Source organism: Thermobia domestica, chromosome 8 (assembly GCF_964235325.1).
Source record: "Thermobia domestica chromosome 8, izTheDome1.hap1.1, whole genome shotgun sequence".
Classification (NCBI taxonomy): Eukaryota; Metazoa; Arthropoda; class Insecta; order Zygentoma; family Lepismatidae; genus Thermobia; species Thermobia domestica.
Genome location: NC_137461.1, coordinates 16,378,748 through 16,402,080, shown reverse-complemented (window position 1 = coordinate 16,402,080; position 23,333 = coordinate 16,378,748). Strand labels below are relative to the sequence as shown.

Genomic DNA, 23,333 nt, shown 5'->3' with positions numbered 1-23,333 from the left:
ACCAAGATGGCAACTTTAGCCCCGCCCACTGCCGCGATAGGCCAAAACGTCTGGGACTTTCTGGAAAGCCCTCGTAGCTTTTTATGTGATTTAAATTGTGGATTCTTAATTTTTATTTATAAACTTGCTTATTGTTGTAGTGTTCCTAGCATTATCCAAACTAGTTGTTCCGCTCGCCCCTTTAGCTCGCTCTACACTGTACGCTAAAATCGTGCTTAATTAAGATTTTAATTATTTACTCCTCCCCTCTAAATCCCACCAATTAACCAGCAGTCACACAAATATTAATGCCCAAATCTAAATATGATTAAGCCCTTGTACTGTTTTGAAGTAATTAAATTGAAACAATGCAGTCTTTATGTTGCAATTAAATGGTCACAACAGTTTATACCTGCAAATCGCCTGCACCCGAGTGATATCTAATGAAGTCAGGCAGGGCAGCTAGCGATATCTATTGGCGTGACGCAATGCCATCTTTGTCTTTTACAAACAGGATGATCTTTCTGTGGTAAATCTGGTTTTCTTATAAATTTGCACTAAGATAGGAGTAAGGAGCACGGTGTCTCAGTGGCAGAGCGCTTACCTCTGGTGCGTGGGGTTCCGGATTCGATCCCTGCCCAAGTTAGTTTATGGTGAACAACATCGTGTCTGTGGGTATTCTCGGGGTACTCCCGTTTCCTTCCACTTTAATTATACCAATTCTTCCATTATCACTCAATTGCTTCAATCATCGTCTCCCTTAGCCTAACGGACATAATCGTCGGACGTTAAACTCAAAGATTTTCAAAAATAAGAGTATTTTTTACTTAATTTCCAACTAGCACTACCGGTACGATATATTTGTTTAGTTTAACTTTTTTTTTTTTTAAACGCTTACTTTTCAATCAAAATCCTGCTTATGTTTTTTGCAGAATGAAATACTTAACACACATTCCTTCCTCACCATCAACGATTTCATTTCTCATCAATGATCGACCTTAAAAAGACTATAAAGAATTTTGTATACTTCAATTAATACAAACCTTGTGGAAATCGTCGAATTTACTTCCTGCTACAGCGCCTCTTATGCGTGATGCAACTGCTTTGCACAGATCTCCGATAAAGTCAGGTACACTGAACAGCTTCGTGCCAATTTCCGGCGACCGATCGCCGATATCAAAGTGCCTGGAATCAATCAATATTTGCCTGTAATCTATCATTATTATGATTTCATTTATTTTTTAAATAATAATAAAAAAAAACTGTATAGACTGTTAGGGTTTTGCGAGTTAAGATTGGGTATTAGCAAAAAGTACCGGACAAGCTGTTGAGAAATTGTAAGAACAAATGAAGGGTGTTACCATGTAATATAAATAGTATTTATGTTAATGTCAGAAACAAGCCAAATTGGATGAAGTTGTTTGTAGATTGGATATGAGCCAAAAGTGGCTGAGTTTATTGTATAGTTGTCAATGTTAGTTGTGGTTAGCTTTAGGTAGAATACTGACATGTAGATGTGACAGTTTGAGAAAATGGATGTAGTAAAGGAAGATAAGAAAAAGTTGTGAAACTACCTGAAACAAGGAGATGAGTTGTCGCCATTATTGTTTAACTTTGTCCTGGAGAACGCTAGAGTTGAATGGTATTCACCAGGCTATGGCGTATGCTGATGATGTAAATTTAATAGAGGATGATAGGAGAACAATAGAAAGAAATACAAAGGTATTATTAAATGCTTGTAGGAACATAGGTTTAGAAATGCAGAGAAAACTAAATACATGCAAGTTCGTCGGGATCGTAATACGGCAAACTATGAATGTGTTAAAATATCAAATAATGCTTTTGATAAAGTAGATACTTTCAATATCTAGGATCCATATTAACAGATTAAAATCATATTCACGAAGAAATTAAATGTCGACTAAAAGCAGGGAATTCGTGTTATTATTCAGTTCAAAATCTCTTGTTGCGAATTCTGTCGAGGAATTTGAAGCTTACAATATATAAAACGATAATCATGCCTGTTGTTCTGTATGGTTGCGAAACATGGTCGCTTACTGTGAAGGAAGAACAGATTAAAAGTATCTGAGAACAAGATCCTGAGACGAATATTCGGACCCAAGAGGAACGAGAATGGGAAATGGCGGAAACTTCATAACGAGGAACTACATAATTTATACGGTTTACCAAACATCATTAGGGTCATCAAGTCTAGGAGGCTCAGGTGGGCAGCTCATGTAGCCAGAATGGGAGAAAGTAGGAACGCTTTCAAAATCTTAACTGGAAGACCAATCGGAAAACGACCATTAGAAAGACCTAGACGTAGATGGCAGGACAATATTAAGATGAATCTCGCAGAAACAGGAATAAAAGTAGAAACTGGACCCAGTTTGCTAAGGATAAAAGTCAGTGGAGAGCTTTTGGGAACGAGGCATTGAACCTTCGGGTTCCATAGGCCAAAGAGTTTTTTAAGGGAAATTTGTGGAAGTGTATTGATCTCTGAATGTTTGTGGTTGCAATAGAATATATTAGTGTACCCAGAGGTATATTGATACAGTAAAGGTTTCAGGCAGTCTGGAAGTTGTTTAGACGTTCACTGGAGACCATTAGTAATTAAGTTTAATTAAAAATAATACTTTACTAATAAAATTCAAGCTAAAAGTTTCATATTGTAAGTCAACTACGCTAAATAAAATTCATACAAACAGAAATACGAAATTAATAGAAAACATATCTACTAAAATTCCCTGAAATGTAGATTTCTTACAACAATTTGTCAAGTTGGTAGTATCATATATGTCAATTTTACACCAAACCCCCTTTTTTTTCCCTAACTCATAGCACTTACAGTAAGCGTCTTTAGTCAGAATGCAAAGCCAAAATGGAGACAACAGACCCTCCCAGAATGAAGAGTAAGCCACCTCACATAAACTGCCGTAAAATTAGATTAGCATTTCATATTGACTACACTGTTGATAAACAGAATAAATAAAATAATTAACCAAACCACTTTTATTCTGGTGATTATTTGTTCCGAAAGGATAAATCACACCTTCTTAAAAGATGTAAATAATTAATAGCGTTTAGAGTAATGATTATTAAAATTCCGGTATTTTCACCAATTTCTGCATTTTAATCCGCCATCCGCACAGGAACTGCAAACTATATCTGCAAAATGCTATAATAATGCGGATATCTGCATCCGCGCAGACCTCTACCTACAACCATGTTTTACTGAGCTGTGTAGTAGAATAACCATTAACAAAGTGTCCAGAAATGGCCTGAAAGTTGTGATTCGCAAGTCCGGAATGAGAGGTGGAAGGAATTTGTCCCCTATCATTTAATGACTACATTAATTCTGAACTGGAAATGCCTATCAAAGACAGCTGCCTTTACACACAATAATAATAATAATAATAATAATAATAATAATAATAATAATAATAATAATAATAATAATAATAATAATAATAATAATAATAATAATAATAATAATAATAATAATTTTCTTTTCCATTTAAACCGTGTATATTCAAGAGTCTTACAGAAGACAGGCTTTCTCGTATGGTGAAGTTTGCGTCACATTAGCTTTGCACGGATTATGATGCTGATACAAGCGGTGTTCTTGACGAATCATTACTGAGAATGTGCATGTATTTGGTTAAACAAGTGTTAAAAAATGTACGAATAGCTAATTATATAAATCAGATTAACGATGCAAGAAATATCTTTTTCAAAAATAAAATACAGAATACCTACCAATTATATGCAAGCTGCAGAGAGAGCCGAGCATGGTCCGCCGTTTCCACAATAACCAAATCGGTACAGAAATCAGGTCCTAAAAGTAAAGCCAGGCTACGAATCACGTTAGGCTTCTTCGGTCTTCCTCCAGACAAAGACAATTGAGTAAACTGCTCATCAGGTTCCAACATCACGAGATCTGGACCAAACACAACCCTGAAAAGAAAGATTTTTTTACATTAGAAATCGTCCTTTAAATATGAATTCAAGAAGTGAAGAGTATTATAAGACAGTTGGGAATAGAATCCAGATCTGGCTAGAAAAGTGCCAACGTGCTGAAGATTACGTTACCTAGTCCACTCCCTGAACAGCCACAGACATTGTGATCGGTGCTAATGCTGTGAGACTACATGAACTTTGCCGCAGCTCTTGTTGTATTTGAACAAATTAATGTCTATATTAAGAACATCTATGACAGTTACATATATACTATAGAGAAAATGGGAGGAACCTCCTTTTCTACATCACATCCTCCGTGAAAGGGAATTCCATGAAACAATTGCTATGGAGGGTCATGTAAGGAAGATCAGTTGATTCCCCCTTTTTCTCATAAGAATTTGTATTAAAATGCAGTGTTCCAAGTGTACAAACAATTGAAAAAAAAAAAAAAAAAAATGGCCTCGCGTGTTACCACGGATAACAGTTTTCATTCTTTCCTTTCTCTGCGACCAATTCATTTTCATCTTTCATATTGAATACCTGCTTATGAATAATACATGCACACAATTTTATGTTCCTCTGCTCAGTGATTTACATCGAGAACTAGTGTTCCGTGCCCTCTATCATCAGGTGCGCTGATCTTCCAACTATGATTCTTCGATTGCACGTCCAAGTTCTTGTGTTCAGCCTTGTGCATGGGTGGATTGGGTTACGATGACTGAGGGCGCTCAGAACAATCGCACTCATCCAAGAGGGCGTTAGACTCGAAAAGCTTGAGAATCACTGAATTAAAGCATTAGATTTAGGAACTTGTTTTAGAAACCAAGGTTCACTGTCTGAGTAAGTTTAATTGGCTGATAAAGAGAAACGAGGTGATACTACCAATTTACAACATGAATGTCGTACTTAAAAACAAAAATCTTAGATAATTTGTGAATATTTCTGAAGCGACTCAAACTCTACGAGTCTGAAACAGTAATTTGAAATTACCCTTTCAAATGTATTTTAGTGAAGCGCTTATTCTATAATTGTACCAGTCTGTGTGTTACGTTCCAACAATAGATTATGACATTCAGGTAACCGTAGCAACCAGTATTTGCAGTTGCGGGTTTAGGCCAATAATGACCAAATTACCGTATTCTACATGAAACTGCACATTACCAATATTATGAAAGAGCATATTTCGAATCTGAAAAGGGACAGGAGGTATATTAATAATAGTAATTCAAAATGAACTTAAAAATAAGCACAGAATAGTATATATATATATATATATATATATATATATATATATTAACGGGACTGAAGACAAACACATTTGTATTTTGTTAAATTTTAGAGAGATTAAACAGTATTAAGTGCTCTTATTGTGAGATAATAACAGGAACAGAACGAAGTGCAAATTAAATATTTTCGGGGCAATAACTGGTCAATTGTTATAAAATGTTCATTAAATCTAGTGTAATCATTTATTGATATTCAAATATATGCAGCAAATATCGCGACTATTTTGTTTAAATCGTATGTGTGTGTCGACATTTATTAGTAACTCTCAAATGTAATGCAAAGGTTGAAGCGCCATCACGTTGATACAGCGTAAGTAGATTTTTTTTTTTTTTTTTTTTTTTTTTTTTTTTTTTTGCATGTATATGATACAAGATGAAAATATTTTAGCTAATACCTACAGAAATTGTCTAAATAGTTTAAATTAACTATTACGTAATTTAATTTTTTGTTGTAAATTGAAAACACTGAAAAATCGTGAGTGGATTATGGGACTATTTTTAGATGAAAATAGTCATCATGTGTTGCTCACGAAAACTGTGATGAATTCGATATACTGAGATGAAATTTGAAGGAAAGAGGTGTGTCCTTTGAATGTACGAGTGGCCTGATATACGTTCCCTTCAGGAATTAGCGCTAGCTGGCTAAAATGGGAATTAAGGTACCTTTTACACAAATCCAGCTAGAAATTTGTGTATAAAACCAAGATTTTCCTTGCAGCTACAACTAATAGAAGGTAATAAATAGCATAATAAGTGTGACTAAACCATGATACGTACTGACTAATTCCAGTGTTCGTATAATTTTGATACTGAAATAAATAAATAAATAAATATGGCTCGTAGCTAAACTTAGATTACACTGCCACGGGCAGCCTAGCCATTGGTTTGGGCATTACGTAGATTTCTTCCTAATATTATGTGCAATTAAGTTCAGTTAAGAACGATGTAGCCTCTAAATTTCAGTAATTTTAGAATTTTATGTCTCCCTTCACAAGTTTCGGCTGCTAATTCAAAATTGCAACATGAAGATTTCAAGCAAGCATTGGGCAACAAGAAAAAAATTAAATATTAGGGTACAGATTGATTTAGTTTCAGTACAGTTTCCGAATTATTATTATTATTATTATTATTATTATTATTTTTTTTTTTTAGTACGTTGGCATGCCAAGAACTCAGTAGGTTAGTTTGTATTTTTGCAAAGATTGTGCATGAGTGAGTGAATGGGTGCATGTATGTGATTGGTGCATACAGGGAGTTCCTTGTTTCTTGTGTTTTATTAGTAATTTCGTATGTTCGCATGTCCATAAATGTATTTCATCGTCATGTACATCATAATACTTGTTTAATTTGAATGTACGTGTGGCCTGATATATGTTCCCTTCAGGAACTAACGCTAGCTGGCTACACTGGGAATTAAGGTATCTATCATTAATTAAATAACATACTAGACTGTTGAGACATGAAGGCTTACAAGAGTAGGCATATTGGAAGGAGTATTACAGTGTATACGCATAGCTCTCGAAGGGACCCTAGGGAGTCCATGAGCTATAGATAATAATAAAGTGAAAAGTATTTAGCTATTTTTTATATGTAGTTGCAGGTTAAACTCCTCATAGGCACCAATCACTATTTGTCTTAGGTTAAAAGTTTATAATTTGCATGGATATGTATTAGGTGCATATATATATGTAACCTTATAATTTAAATATGGATCATATAATTCAAAGTACCAATGAATTAACTGCAGATTGTGAAACTGTGCTTAATATTTAATCCGAACGCTACTGAAAATGTATATACAAAAGCTGTTAAAAAAAAATCCAAGGAAGTTTTGAGAAAACATTGGAAAACTGTATGATTTTTTTTTTTCCGTGGACATATGACGTCCTATGTAGACATATGTTAAATGATGTCACAACAATCTACGACCATTAAAATGATCCCACTTTGAACTCAGTATCATTATTGTTGCTGTTGTTTACTGTATGCTACACGAATTTAGATCATAATATTCAAATACAGTAAACTTCGTATTTAGGTCTTACGGTGTTACAATGAGCATAAACAGAATTAGTATAAACGGATTGAAATCTCCATGGAATGGGAGAGTGCTGTACTTAATTCCGTATTTTGTTCCTATGAAAAATCAAATGAGAATTCCGTTGCGTGACATTTCTTTACAGTTGATCATGTTGAGTTATTAACTGTTCAGTATTGTTGCAGTGTTCGTTAGCTGTTTATTTTCTTTGTTCCCCAGTCTTATGAACTACTACGCTTCTTCATTGTGTGACAAATATGCATATATGACTTACACGTAGAGAATCAGCATAAACGGAAAGCTGATACATGGTTGGCGCCCATGCGTATTTTCTCAGCCATGAGTAGATTTCGGCTATACATTTCGAAATTCTAAATTATTCCAAATTTCTAATTATTTCGGTATTACCATTTTTGGCAATGATAATTCATCTTGATAACTAGTAAACACATCTTGAGCCCATATTGGAAAAGGGTAGTCGTCCAGGGAAGAATATCCATTTATACCAATGGTTTACTCCTTCGACCCTCGTCGAAGGAACTGTTACTTATATTTGCTAGTCATAGCAACAACCATCAATAACGAAACGTAAAAATGTAGGATATATCCCAAATCATAATTCCTTTCCATAGTCATATGAAATGTAGTCTATCATTCGGGAGATATATTCGCTCTTTATTCTTTATTTACACCCTATTTATTTATTTATTTATTATTATTAAATATCGCTGTTACGGCTTCAATAGTTACTCCACGCGTTTTTTTTTTTTTTTTTTTTTTTGTTTTTGTTTGTTTGTTTGTTTGCAAGTGACACAATGATTAGTTAATTTAGTAGACGGTTTCAAGTCCATGTCACCTGTATGAAGAAACGATAGTATTCGTCTGCCACCGTTACGACTTCACTTATCCCACGCATCTACTTTTGTAGCTAGATGGCACCGTCAAAAGAGTTTTTCCCCCACTATAGAAAACGCACTTGTACCTTCCAGCATAATAATTTAATTGAGTTGAGTGGAAGGGGATGAATCGAGATAGCAGCGTGGCCATATGTTCCCGTCCCGATTGAAACTACCAAAGGAAATATGGACTGCCAAAATATACGGCGGATTAATAAATGGTAGAACAGTAAAATGTTAAAACAACAAGTAAAAGAATAAACAGACAAGATAAAACTCACAACAGCAAAATGGTAAAACAAACTTAAAAGAATAAATAGACAAGATAAAATTAACAATAACAATATAAGGGAAAAGGATAAAAGAAAGTAACAAAGAAAACATAAGAATAAAACGACGTAAATACTAAAACATAAAGCAGGAAAATATTAAAAAAAAGTACAGATAAAATAGCTCAGAGAACGGTATCTACGGTTGCAGCACGAGTAAAAGCAAGAACACGAGCAACACTGGTGAAATCACCCTCCAAAGCACTCCAAAACGTTCTGAGATCTGAATATTCAGGACATACGACAAGAATGTGCCGAATACTCACTGGAACAATACACTCTGCACAATACGGACGGTCCAAACCACGCAGCAAATAACTATGCATTAGATAAGACGTATTAACTTAAAACTGATTCATTAATTGTTCACTGATGAACCTTTACTTGGGTCAACGCAAATTTTAATCTTAAATAAAATACGTTTTGGAGTTACTGTTCATCACGAACACTGCTATTTAGGTATCTATTCGTGAATACTGTAACCAATGTCCATTCTGTCCGGGCGAAAAATTTAGACACTGCCAATTTTTTCGGTGCTCAACTCACACGCGACGAAAGTTTCTCATGCCAAGCTCCATCACACTGAAAATTACGAAAGGAATTAAAAATTACCTGGACTTCTTAGACTTGTAATCATAAACTTGCACAGCGGCGTTATGAGGCACTTGGAAAGTGACAACTCTTCTAGCATCGAAGGGCTCAGGTGCTCTTTTGGAACTGTGGGCAGGTGCTGCATACAAGGCACGATCAGCCAGTGCATCGTATTCTGGAGATAATAGCTTCCTAATCGGTTCCGACAAGAATTTTGGCCACAATTCTTCGTCTTGGGTAAGCATATACGTTTGCCCTATCACAGAACGTACCTGTCAATATAATTAAAATAAAACATTAACAACGCTATGTCTATTCCCGAGTGTTATGCTGCAACAAAATACAATTCTGATATAACATCTGGTTTTAAACCAGGGATCCCGTGCATCACTAGAGGTGAGCGCTCTAAAACTGATTCACAGTGCCCATTATCATTTTAGCACAGCAGTAGTATATTACGAATAAAGATAGTTTTCTGATTTATGCTCCATACGCTTTTAAAAATTCATCAATACTCGTTTTAATACATAATGTCGATAATTTATGTTGTCAAACTGGTATCGAAAGGATATGGTAAAAGATTTCAGTTTTTATTTACGTCATGACACACACTGTTGATGCGGAATTCACTGTTCAGTTATTTTAGTTCATTAATTGTAATATATGACATTATTGCAGGGTTTTTTACTTTTTTTTTTTCGACGACACACTTGTTGCTTATTTAGGTAGGCTACACTAAAGGTAGTCAGAAAGTTCTCTTAATGTTGTTATAATTTTGACATTTGTGACGCAATCACAATCAGGGTGTCGACTCAAATTCCAAAATAAAATTTCGTGACCTTTTCTTTCCCAAACCATAACATTCTGAAAAGCGAATTTCGGTGCGAATTGGGGGACCAAATTTTCATGCATGCGATAGACACGTGCTTTGCTTGCGATTTGGTAGAGTCTAAAGCCGAAAATAGACATTTTTGGTGGTGAATTTTGACGTTTTATAGAAAAAAAATTTCCAGTATATACCACATTTCTCTAGGTAAAAAAAAAAAAAAAAAAAAAAAAAAAAAAAAAAAAAAAAAATCGTGACCTAAAAGCTAATTTTCCTGACTTTTTCTTGACTTTCATGACCATTTTCTGATCTCGTGACTTTTTCATGACTTTCGTGACCGATGGACACCCTGACAATGAATATTGTACAGTACAGTCCGTAAGTTGCTTAATTAAGAATTTGACATGTGTTAACACGTAATAACAGGAAATGTACGAGTAATGTAACTTAAAGTATGTGGTGATCAGTTAGTGCAATTTCACGGATCGAGCAACACGCAAACATCAAGCTCATATGCAAACTGTTGAAAATCTGCTTCAGAGACTTTGAAAGCCTTCAAAAACAGTTTAGCTCTATCGGATGTTTGGCTCTTTCCAAGGCTCAAAATGGGCCTTTTCCGTTTTGCCAACGCACAAGAGATCAAAACCAACGCGACGTCTGAGCTTAGGAAGATACCAACAGATGATTTTCGTCGGTGTTTCTACCAATCACAGGAGCGGTATAACAGCTGTGTGTGTTCTGGAGGTGCCAACTTAGAAAGCTATTAAGTAAATGTGTACTTATATTGTGGTAGTAAAGAGTTACAACAGAATTCTGGGAACTTTTTGATTGCATATTGTGGTAATAAAGAGCTACAACAAAATTCCGGGAACTTTTTGACTGCATATTGTGGTAATAAAGAGGTACAACAAAATTCCGAGAACTTTTTGACTGCATATTGTGGTAATAAAGAGGTACAACAAAATTCCGAGAACTTTTTAACTGTATATTGTGGAGAGTGAACTCTTAAAACAGGAATTGGCAATGGAGTAAGATGTTCAATATCTCAGTTATTCGGCATTTTTTATTTTTATTAATACAATTGAATAAATTCAACACAAAAAATTACACGTTAGAATGTTATTAAAACTTACCTTCCCCGTTTTGGTATTACGAACATAAACACCCTCGTTTTCATGTAAAGGAATGGACTTTGTTTCTTGTAGCACAGTGACTTCCACGGGAGGAACGTATTCTACAGGACCCACAATCATCCATTTATCACCGGGAGTACGATTCACGTTCTGGAACACAAAAAACAGTTTAGTTCAACAGGATAACAGTATGACATGTTACCTACCTACCTATCTATCTATCTATAAAATGAAAATTGTCTACGTTGGCCACCATCGGTGCTATGGAAAAGTGGCCAACTTACATAAAATTAATGTATTTTGAAGCAAAAACTATTATAGACTGTAATGTGAGTTTGTAAGAAATTACTATGTACTAGTCTGTATTTAAAAAAAAAAAAAATAGTTAAAATTATTTATACAATACAAAAACACCATATTACATAATAAATATCAATGTTAGTTTGTCGTTTTCACCCTATGTTTTAAATGTTGCAATTTCGGCCTGTTATTAACTACAAAATGCTACGGAATAGTATTTTTTTTTTCTTCCACCTATGAGGTAAATGCATGTAAGATAGTTAATTCCAGGAAATACTTAAAACATCCATACTATCTAAGCAGTCTTGATAGCGGAACATCGAAAGTGACCTTATGTACACTTATGTCCATAATGATTGTGGCATACCTATAACTGTCTTCTTGTAAGAATATAATTTGATAATGATTTTGCAAGGTACTTTTGGTATAGATACTATGTGTATAATCGGGAAATATATATTTGTGGTAAATTTCACAGGAAAAGAATTATAAATACGGAAATTTGAATGAGTACAACAAAATGTTGCTAAATGGACAAGAAAGTTTTATTTTCGTTTTATTGTTCTTATTTACTGCTCTTTTGACATGAAATTTACCACATACATGTTTTGCTGATTATACATACACCAACATTCTAAGAAATACCGGGCGAATTCATTATCAAAATATATTCCTACAACAACATATTTCTAGACATGCGACAATAATTTTGGACATGAGTGTACATCTGGAAAGAGAAAATGAAATGAAATTATTCAGTTTAACGTCCTACGATTATGCCCATTAAGCTAGGAGAGACTGATGATTAAGGCAAGTGAATGATGATAGAAGAATCGGTGGCCCGACAAAACCCACGGACTTAATGTTGTTCACCACAAACTCACTTGGCCAGGGATCGAAACAGAGACTCAACGCACCTCAAAGTAATCGCTCTACCACTGAGCCACCGTGCCCCGCTTATCTTTCTGGAAACAATTGTGTTGATCAGCAAAACAGCAGAGCGGAAAAATACTTTTCTTGTTAACTTATTTTTAATTCTTTTTTACAGTTTGCAACGAGTCCGATCGTTATATGTTGTTGATTCCTTTGAAGCCTCCTAAAAAGACCAGAATTCTTGCAACAAGAAGCCTTAGTAGCACCTATCCTTTTATATATATATATATATACGTCGACAAAAGACAAGAAAAAAAAAAAAAACTTTGGTAGACAGTAAACAAGGCCAAGTAAAAGAAGTTTCAATTTTGTTCGATAGATGTCAGCCACTGGAGGATTTCTGCTGCCATCTAACTGCGAGATATGACACTTCTACCTTTGAAAGCATATTATATATATATATATATATATATATATATATATATATATATATTTCGTTAGTTATCCTGTGGAGTAACGGACGGACGTGAGTCGCCATTAAGATGTTAACAGATTGACTTCATTAATGAACTCGGTCGAGATAGTCCTGCGAAAGCTTTTACTTATTGCGAAAAAAGAATATAAAAATTTGCTTCAGTTCAAGAGTTATTGTGTGGAATAACGGACGAACTAACGTTACAACATTGTAAGATCCACTTTATGTGATCCTAATAAACAACACTATCACCTCGCCTCTTGTACTTTTTGAAAACTGAGAGATTTAATTTTCTTTCTTTTTTTTTCTGATTTCCCATTAACATGTATTGCCTACAAAATGAAATCATTCATTCCTTGGTGTGTACAAAGTCCTCGTTTACTTCTGAAATGAAAGTGATTTTCTAAAAAAAAAAAAAAAATACTAGTATTAAGTGTTAATACTGACCACGTTCCTAGCCAACAACAACAAAGTTTAGGGAATGAACTGTACTTTCACTACATAATTTTAAGTATTCTCTGGATTTTAGGAGTTTAGATTTCTGGGTTTTCGGCATCTAAGGCCATGTTAGCCTGTCACTTGTGAGGGATAACGTCCCTCAGCGAGCACACTATCCGGGGAAAGGGAAGGAAGAAAAATTGGAGAAGAAAGCAAGCGGCCTGGAACTTATATGATAGGTACCACCCCGGCACTTCCTTGGTGTGGATGAGGAATATGTCATTCAGGATGATTGGCCTGCATTCAGGATGCTTTTCCCCTTCATTTCTTGAGTTTATCTGTCTCCCAAGTCATATATCACTAAAAGTATATCTTTATTTTTGTTTAACCTCCCACGACTAAGTCCTTTAGGCTAAGGGAGACGATAATTAATGCAAATGAATAATGATGGAAGAATTAGTGAAATAAGAAAGTGACGCAAAACGGAAGTATCTCGAGAAAACCCACGGACACGATGTCGTCCACCACGAACTCAGCCTGGGATCGAACCAGGGGGCCCCTAGAACCAGAGGTGAGTGCTCCACCACCGAGCCCCTTATGGAGGTGGTCAAGTTAACAAGTTTCACTCTATACATAAAAAAAATTGGAAGTCCTTATTCAACCATAAAAATTTCACTCTAAGATACACTGAAATGTAAATAGACTCAACACTGTATACATAGGTAGAAATAGTTATCCTCTTTGTAGTCTGAATTGCTGACAATATCTAAATGTGCTGAAATAAAGACCAATACTACTGCACAAGGGCCATTTAGAACTGCCAACAACTTTTTGCTATAAAAAAAAATTAGAAGTAACTGTGCGTGTTTAGCCTAGTTACCATAAAGAGTCATAACTTCTGAACCATCCTAACATACAGCCTACTGGAAAAACAATTGATACTGAAGTGAGCAGTCTTCGGCTTATCGTGCCAAGCATAAGCACCGACGTCAAGACTAAATTTAGATGATCAGGAAGTAGATTAGGTAATGGTCACAGCACTGGAATGGTAAACTGACGACTATGAGTCCGATTCTCGGCTTAGTCCCGAGCTTATTTTCTTTTTGAAGTTATTCTAGGACAGTGCTCGCTAAACTTATGAAGCTTCCAGCTACCGTACCGTTTTTAAATCCTACGGTGAGCTACCAACCAACTTTTTCTTTATATTATATATATATATATATATATATATATATATATATATATATATATATATATATAATCTTACAGGAATCAAAGTTAGCCAACCAGAGTGTTTACGCGATTTACTAATAGCTCGCGATCGACGGTTTGGCGATCACTGCTCTACACTGTTTCAACTTCCTACGTATGATGTTATTGTTTATAGCATTACTAGAACGAAATGTCCGTACCTGTCCGTTGAAGGTGTCTGTGAAGGCCTCATTAGCACGTAAGATAAGGCCCTCATTCTCACCCAAAACATAGACGTTTTGAATGCCACCAAGCAGCTCTTCTCCAGGTTGAAGGAAGAAAGATTTTTCTCCCTGAAACAGAAAAATAAAATACAATCAAGAAGATATACAATGTAAATATATACATTAAATGAAAGCTACTACTACAGTATATCAGTGGCGACATGATGTGGGTTTTGCTACAGAACCTTCTCATCCAGCATGGTTGCTATTTAAAATAATTATATATACACATATGGTTTAATTCTGTAATTTTCACATTGCAAAACAGCAATTTCAAATAGCGTGAGATTTAATTTTCTTTTCTTTTTTTTTTTTTCTGATTTCCCATTAATATGTATTGCTTATCAAAAGAAATCATTCATTCATTCGTGTGTACAAAGTCCTCGTTTACTTCTGAAATGGAAGTGATTTTCTAAAAACACTAGTATTAAGTGTTAATACTGACCACGTTCCTAGCCACAACAACAAAGTTTAGGGAATGAACTGTACTTTCACTACATAATTTTAGGTATTCTCTGCATTTTAGGATTTTAGATTTCTGGGTTTTCGGCATCTAAGGCCATGTTAGCCTGTTACGTGTGAGGGATAACGTCCCTCGGCGAGCATACTATCCAGGGAAAGGGAAGGAAGAAATAATTGGGGAAGAAAGCAAGCGGCTTGGGACTTATATGTTAGGTAGCACCCCGGCACTTCCTTGGTGTGAATGAGGAAAACGTCATTCAGGATTGTTGGTCTGAAAAAGCTTTCTACACTTTTTCCACCCAATAACTCCACCGTGAAGTATTCTCTGAAGAACCCTACTCTCCCACGTGAAGTATTGTTTTAGCTCTCTCTCCTTGTACTCCGCAACAAATTATCGTATAATATTCCTGCTGAGTAAGCCGAATGAGCCGAACTTCAACGATATTCCTAGCATTTGTACACTCATGTCCAAAATTATTATCGCATATTTATAACCGCCTTCTTCCAAGAATATAATTTGATAACGATTTTGCAGGGTACTTTTAATACTGATACTATGTGTGTAATCGGGAAATGTATTTTTGTGGTAAATTTCATACGAAAAGAATTAACAATACGAAAATTAGAATGAGTAAAATAAAGTGTTGCTAAATGAACAAGAAATCTTCAGTTTCGTTTTATTGTTCTTATTTATTGCTCTTTTGACACGAAATTTACCACATACATGTCTTTGCCGATTATACACATCATAACATTGTAAGAAATACCGGGCGAATTCGTTATCAAATTATATTCCTACCACAACATATTTATAGACATGCGACAATAATTTTGGACATGAGTGTACCTCTTGATAGCAATGGTAGCGATGAATAACGGCTGCATTTTTAAGTTAACGATTTTGCATACTAATAAATCAACATTTTTACGCAAAAGTGAACTGTATTTTACAGAATTACAATGAATATTCTTCTGCACATACAAACATTTTTTGGGGATATACAAACTGCATGTTCCTGGCTCGAATACTCGTTAGGTATTGTAAATCTGTAATTTCACCTAAAACTTAATTATAGAAGCTAAAGCAAAATAATAAAAAGAATTGTTATGTCATCACAATATCAGTCAACAATCACATATTTTGAAAATAAAATTACATTTTTTAATTTAACGTATCACGGTTCTATCGATTAGGCTAAAGGTGACTGTGATAAAGCAAGTGAATGATGATGCAAGAATTGGTAGAATGAAAATGTGGAAGGAAACGGGAGTATCTCGATAAAACCTATGAACACGATGTTGTCCACCACAAGCTTACTTGACCGGGGATCGACTCTATGCACCAGAGGTAAGCGTTCTACCACTGAGCCACCGTGCGCCCCCGCTACTTCCAATATGAATGGTAAAATGAAATGAAATGAAGTTTTACGTCCCACGGTTATGCTAAAGGAGACGGTGATGATGAGTAATGAATGAAATGGTGGAATGAAGAAAGTGGGAGGAAACGGGAGAACCCCGAAGAAACCACACACACACGGTGTTTGTCCACCAAAAAGTTCACTTGACAGGGGGCTGGGATCGAACCCGGGACCCCAAGCACCAGAGGTGAACGCTCTACCACTGAGCCACCGCGGCCCCCATCGATATGAATGGTGTTGAAGAGAGAGAGATTGTACCGATTCTTCGAACGCTAAATCGATTCCAAAAAACCGCTTCTCCCTATCTCTTACTGTTTTTGTTCCATGTAGATTAATTTTGAAAGCGGAAGTTTTACTGGATTTGTGTAACACTTCTGGTTTTAGTGGAGAGTTGAACATAGAGATAAAATTTTTGAGACGCTTAATGAATTACGGGCAATTACTATTGCAGTTTTGCTCTATAGTGATCAGCGTTAAACCCGAAAATGGTTTATTTCTAACACTTCCGGTTTGAATATAATCTTTAACGAACTCTATTCCTTATTTTTGATCCTCCACTTCCTGGCCAAAATTAATAGTGATCCGTCCATCAAATAGTTCTTCAGATCTTTGTCTCCGGGACAGACAGAGAAAATATATAAAGCAGTTTTTAGGAGTAAACCGAACTCCTTACTAAACACAACCTCATATATATATGTAGACTGAATATAAAATCCATGCCAAGTGCCAAAAATAGAAAAAGTTCGGTTTAATGTGAAAATGTGGCCTATGTGCCTAATACTACTCAGTGAAAAAGACTATGTAATATTCATTGTGGAAGTGGTTCAAATAATCCCCAGAAGAATGTGCGTTCCTATATGTATCATAAGTTCTGAAGTTTCACTTTGATAGTGCAACTTAGGCGAGGGAGAGGGAAAGAGAGAGAAAAATGATCGAAAAATCACCGATATTAGTGCCGAATTCATAGTTTTCGGGGTCGCTAAGATGAACAGTGACACTTCCGATGCTGTTTAAATTCAAATTCAGCCCCGCAACTTGGAGGAGGGGAAAGATATACAGGGAATTGACAAAAAAAAAATCTAAAAACACTTCATACAGGATACGTGTTTGGCCCTCCACTGTACAACACGTGTTGCGGTTGCCGATCGTTTTTTCATTTTCAATGTGTCATGTGGACCTTCCTCTTCCGTCAGCAGTAACCAGTTCACCTGTGATTGTCGTGGTGTGAAAGTGGTGCGGTAAAATGGGCGACATGACAGACTTCCAAAGAGGCATAATCATTGGTGCCCGCCTGGTTGGAGCTTCAGTGGCAATAGTGGCGAACATGGTGGGGGTATCGAAAGGCACTGTGTCCAATGTCACGAGGGCATACTCAATCCATGGGCAAACGACGTCTGCAAAGCACAACAGTGGTCGAAAGACAATACTGTCCGATAGGGACCGGAGGGCATTAAAACGGATTGTACCAGCAAAAAAGAAGACCACTGCAATAAAAATTACGTCTGAACTCAATTCCGGCCTACAGAATCTGGTTTCATCGAAAACGGTGCGACGGGAACTTCACAAATGAAAATTCATGGCAGAGACGCTATCGCCAAACCCCTGGTCACAGCAGTAAATGCGAAGAGGCGTATCTAGTGGTGCAAGGACCACAAGTCGTGGACTCATGAGCAGTGGAAACACGTAATGCGGTCCGATGAATCAACCTTCACCTTGTTTCCAACAACCGGTCGTGTTTACGTATGGAGAGCATCGTCGCAGGCCTATGATACAGACTGTCTGCTCCCAACTGTAAAGCATGGGGATGGTTCTGTTACAGTATGGGCAGTGATATCGTGGTTTTCTGCAGGTCCCATCATAGCCCTGCATGGAATGATAAATGCTAAGGCGTATGAGGCCATTTTGGGGGACCAGGTTCTACTCATGGCCCAAATATTGTTCCCTGATACTAATGGCATCTACCAAGATGATTTGACACCCTGTCACGCTGTAAAAACGGTGAAATCATGGTTTGAGGAGCATGACCAGGAGTTATCACATCTTCCCTGGGTCACACAATCACCAGATCTGAACATCATTAAGCCATTGTGGTCTGAGTTAGAAAGGCGTGTTTGGTCTCATTACCCTCCACTAGCATCCCTTAAGAAACTGAAGCATGTTTTGGAGGAACAATGGTACAAAATTCCACAAACCACGATTCAGGAGCTGTATACGTCCATCCCATGTCGGATCCAAGCTATTTTGGACACAAAAGAAAGCCCCACACCATACTAGATATGATTTTCACACTTTTGCAAACGTTTGAGATTTTTTTTGTCCAACCCCTGTATAAAAATGATCGAAAATTAGCGATATCAGGGAGCGCTTCAATAATAGTAAAAAGTGACTTACTAACGGAACATATTACTAATTTTTCTTAATTAACCCAGCGAAGCGGGTATTTGATGTTAGTATATAATAAAAATGACAAATGTTCAGTAAGGCAGAATTACAATTATGAGGAAGAAATAATGCAAATAATAATAAATTAGCCGAGCTAAAAAATATGGAAAATATCCCTGTCACCTCGTTTCCCATCCTATTGAAATTTCTTTTATATGTAGTGTTTTTATTTACCATTTTTTTTTTTTTTTTTTTTTTTTGGTATATATTGTCACTCACCTTAATAAGGAGCTTCTTTCCCAGTTGCTGTTTCCCATCCTCTTCCACTGGATTAAGGACTACGCAATACTGACGATTAGTGAGAGTAGTTATAGGAACTACTTTGACGACTTTCTCATACACATCAGGAATGTAGGTCTCTACATCACTGAATTTCACAAGCCATTCCTCACCGTTCTTTCTCTTCACTCCAAATTGGTCAGTGAACGTTCCAGTCGCTTGGATGTGAATCGCAGTCTGCGAAAGAAAAGGAAATGAATAATAATAGTAATTCTTTGTTTATCATTTAAAATCAAAATATCTTACCCAAAAAGAAGCACAAGACAATAAAAATTAAAGTATTATGAGTCTTATATAAACCAGTTTTTATTAGTAGAACAACTTCTTACTAAACACAAGATACAGTAAAACCTGTCAATTTGGGCACCTCTCTAAGTTGGCCACCTGCTCATCTTGACCTGCTTCGTCTTCACTCTGCATTTTCCCGTAAGACATTCGTTACTTATTACTCTGTAAGTTGGCCACCTGTCTATCTTGGAAGTTGGCCGTATTGAAGCAATGTTTACCCTATGATGATAAATTTATCTGTGTATCTTGGTCACGCAAAATACCGTTTTGTTATTTTTTCTTAACTCTTTCGTAATTCCAGGGTTCATACAAAAATATTGAACTCAATTCCCCTGAATTTTCCAGGTTTTCCAGATATTAAATTTTGCAATTTCCAGGTCTAGAAGAAGAAACTAACAAAAAGAGAACATATAAATTTTAATAATAATATATTTATATATTTAAGAATGGCTACCCTTCTCCCCAATGAACGATTGTAATTAAATATTGAATCACAAGAAAATAAATAAAATTTAAAATATTGAAAACTTTGTTCCGTACTTGAATACATTCAAAATATACAAAAATATTGAACTCCATTTCCCTGTTATTTCCAGGTTTTTTACTAGATATGATCGATTTCCCTCAATTATCCAGGATTTTTAATTCCAAAATAAATTTCCCTGAGGTTTCCAGGTATTCCAGGTAGTGTATGAACCCTGGTATTCCCACATGAGATGCAAATGTTCTGTATTTGTGACTGGAGACAAAGAAGCATGGATTCCCACGATTTGTTCTTGGAGGTCAATGACCAGAGCACTACCTTGATAAATGGGTGGTGAAGGAAGATGTGAATAAGAAGAAACACATACAGAATTCAGGAAATGGTTGCACGTACCTGTATTTGTTTGCCCTGTCAGTTTTGGTAAAATCATTAACTATATCGGCTCCTTTCATCAGTGGGAAGCTTTAGTAATTCCGGAAAATTCTCAAGGTTAAAGCTAACCATCTCAATTGTCAACGATTGCCACCTAACGGCTTGACGAAAGATAGCGGAGGTTTTAAGATATAAATTCCCTTAAGATTTTCTCAAAACATCTGCTCTGAGGGAAATATTGATAGCTCATTAACAAGAGGTATGTACCAAAAAGAATAAACTAATAAATACTCTATATGCATTGTTTAAAAGTAGTTGTGTTGCCATTTCTTATTAAAATTTTACAAACAAGTAATACTAGAAATCCTATTCTAAAAATACACCAATCACACTTATTTTCTGTAAGTTGGCCACTTTTCAAGGAACCGATGATGGCCAACATAGACAGGTTCCACTGTATTTGTGCAGACGGCAAGGTTGCGAACTAATTTCATTATTTGGACGGGTTAAAGTTGTTGTGGTGTAAGATGCTTTTTGACAAAAAGAAATACTTAAGACACAGAAACTAAATCTAGGCACGTCAATGTGTTAACGAAAAACTTAATTCAGAGCTTCATAAACTAATTACCAACACCTTTCAGTTTAACGTACCACAATTATACCTGTTAGGCTAGTGAATAATGATGGACGAATTAGTCGAATGGTAATGTGGGAGGAAACAGGAGTGTCCCGAGAAAACTCACGGACACAATGATGTCCGCCACAAATCTACTTGGCCAGGATCGAACTAGGGACCCAACGCACCGGATGAAAACACTAACATAGAGCCACCGTGGCCTAAAATCTACCAACACATGGCAGTGGAAGTTCTAGTGATACCAGAACAACAGTTCTATCCCCGAATTCATTACAGTACCTTCGTCTTTAATTTCTGGAAAACAATCAAAATGTGCCTTAAACCACTGCAATTTTAACCCGTCCATTTACAAAAGAGGTCAGACATACGCCAATGTTGTCAGATAGTGGTTTTACCTGAAATTTCTTGCATGTGTATATGTTTCTGAAAAAAAAAAAAAAAAAAAAAAAAAAAAAAAAAAAAAAAAAAATACGTTCAACGGAATCAAATTTGTGTAACAAGAGTCACGAATACACGTTTTGCGTTACATTTGCAAGGCTATTTAAAATGGAATGAAAACATTAAACCATGCAAATGGGAGTCAACTTTTGTCCTACCGGTAAACTTAATTCTACTGTGTAGAATTTTCTTCCTTACAGAATTTCAATACTTTACATATAGTTTTTCTAGTATCGGACCGAATTAGTTTTCCGTTTTCCCCATCAGATCACAACAATCACTTCAATAGCCGTATACAATAACAAAAAGAGAGAGATGGGCTACTGTACGTCAATTGACTTGACTGATTTCATATTCTTGCAACCCTGTAATGGCAGAAAACAGCTAACCTCTCCCCTCTGAAAACTCCTTCAACCAGCAGCTCCATGTAAACAATAGCAGGGACTCCATAACAAATGCAGTACTGTCACAGTGATTCCCAATGCTTTTAGAACATATATATCGAAATCAAAGGTCTCAAAATCAATTTTAAACTTATTACTCAAGGCTTCAATCGTAAGAAAATTTGTCATATACAAGTTACTTATATGCATCCTATACGGCATAAATTATTCTTAAATTCTAAAATTTCACGACATACCAGTTGGGCATGACTGGCTTATCAGATACATAATAATTTTTCTCTGCTAAGTGTACACAAATTCCTGCATGCATTCAGATAGTTATGCTTATCTGTATATAGCCACAGTTTTAGCTAATGTGTTTTATTTTTGGTGATTTGTTGACTTCATCATCATAATTACAATAATAGATGGATGAAAAATCAAAATTTTGATTTATTAATTATAGGTATAATAATGAAAATTATATGGAATATACAAATTCCCTCCCTGTTTAATTTCAATGCTAAATCATGATTTACTAGCTTTTTGTTTAACAAACTATACAGTTTACCACTGCAAAACTACATCATTACTGGTTTGCCATCTTCTGAACTTTACAGCAACACTTAAGGTAACGAGTGTTTAACGTACCTTTTCTGTTAAAACATGAGCTTTCACCACCTCAATCACTTCCTCATTGGCGGACGGAAGGTAGGCTCCTACCCGTCGCACAAGCCACTGCTCGCCTGCTACCCTCCGTTTCCCATCTCGATCCGTGGTAGCTTGTTGCGCTTGCAATTTCAGAGCCTCATTTGGACGAATTATGATTGCTTTCACCTGGCAAAGAACGGTGACTTCGACCTTTGGAATGTAAGTTCCTTTAAATAAATAAATAAATAAATAAATAAAGTGAATGGTAATACTAAAAGTACAATGTTTAATTTATAAGCCCAACAACAAAAAGAACGTAAGAATTATTATTAACATCTGACATAACCAATTTTAATTATCAGAAGCATGGCAAATATTTAAAAACTATTGTCTTCAAACCTTTTCATACAGCCGAAGGAACAGTTAAACAATCAACAATATATATACTAAATGTTTCAATGAGTAAGTAAAAGATTTTGTAAGTTACATGAGATGATCTTAACTGGGGAATGGAACTAAATGTTCAATTATTAGGCATAAAATTCAGAGCCATTTCTGTTATACAGATTAATGTTGCGATTAAAATAGTGTAACTAATGGCAGTCTTTGGCTTAATGAAGATGAAATGAATGTTGACCTTGATTTGACAAAACGTCAAATGCTTAGTAGCTTGGAGTTTACTGGTAGTACTTACAAAGCGTAAAGATGATCTTGGAATACTAGAAACTGTTCTTAAAGCTATATAAGAAGAATTAGAAACCAAGGTCAGATATTGTCCTCAGGGAGGTTGTAATCCTTGAGAACATGAATCCTGGTGAATTTTCCATATGCATCAAAACCATACGCATGGAAAGCATGCATGCTTACCCTCGGCTTTGCA

General features: G+C 35.8%; 1 protein-coding gene across 1 annotated transcript in view; it reads right to left on the bottom strand.

Annotated features, from left to right (window-relative positions):
• The window catches only part of LOC145692713 (major vault protein-like), a 75,794-nt gene that overhangs the window by 26,343 nt on the left and 26,118 nt on the right, over positions 1 to 23,333 (bottom strand). Inside the window, exons 5-11 of the mRNA XM_081768128.1 lie at positions 22,454 to 22,680; positions 19,141 to 19,377; positions 14,537 to 14,668; positions 11,039 to 11,188; positions 9,101 to 9,351; positions 3,739 to 3,936; positions 1,023 to 1,164 (exon numbers count right to left, since the gene is read on the bottom strand). Coding sequence (XP_081624254.1) covers positions 1,023 to 1,164; positions 3,739 to 3,936; positions 9,101 to 9,351; positions 11,039 to 11,188; positions 14,537 to 14,668; positions 19,141 to 19,377; positions 22,454 to 22,680 — 1,337 coding nt within the window. The remainder of the gene's footprint in view (positions 1 to 1,022; positions 1,165 to 3,738; positions 3,937 to 9,100; positions 9,352 to 11,038; positions 11,189 to 14,536; positions 14,669 to 19,140; positions 19,378 to 22,453; positions 22,681 to 23,333) is intronic.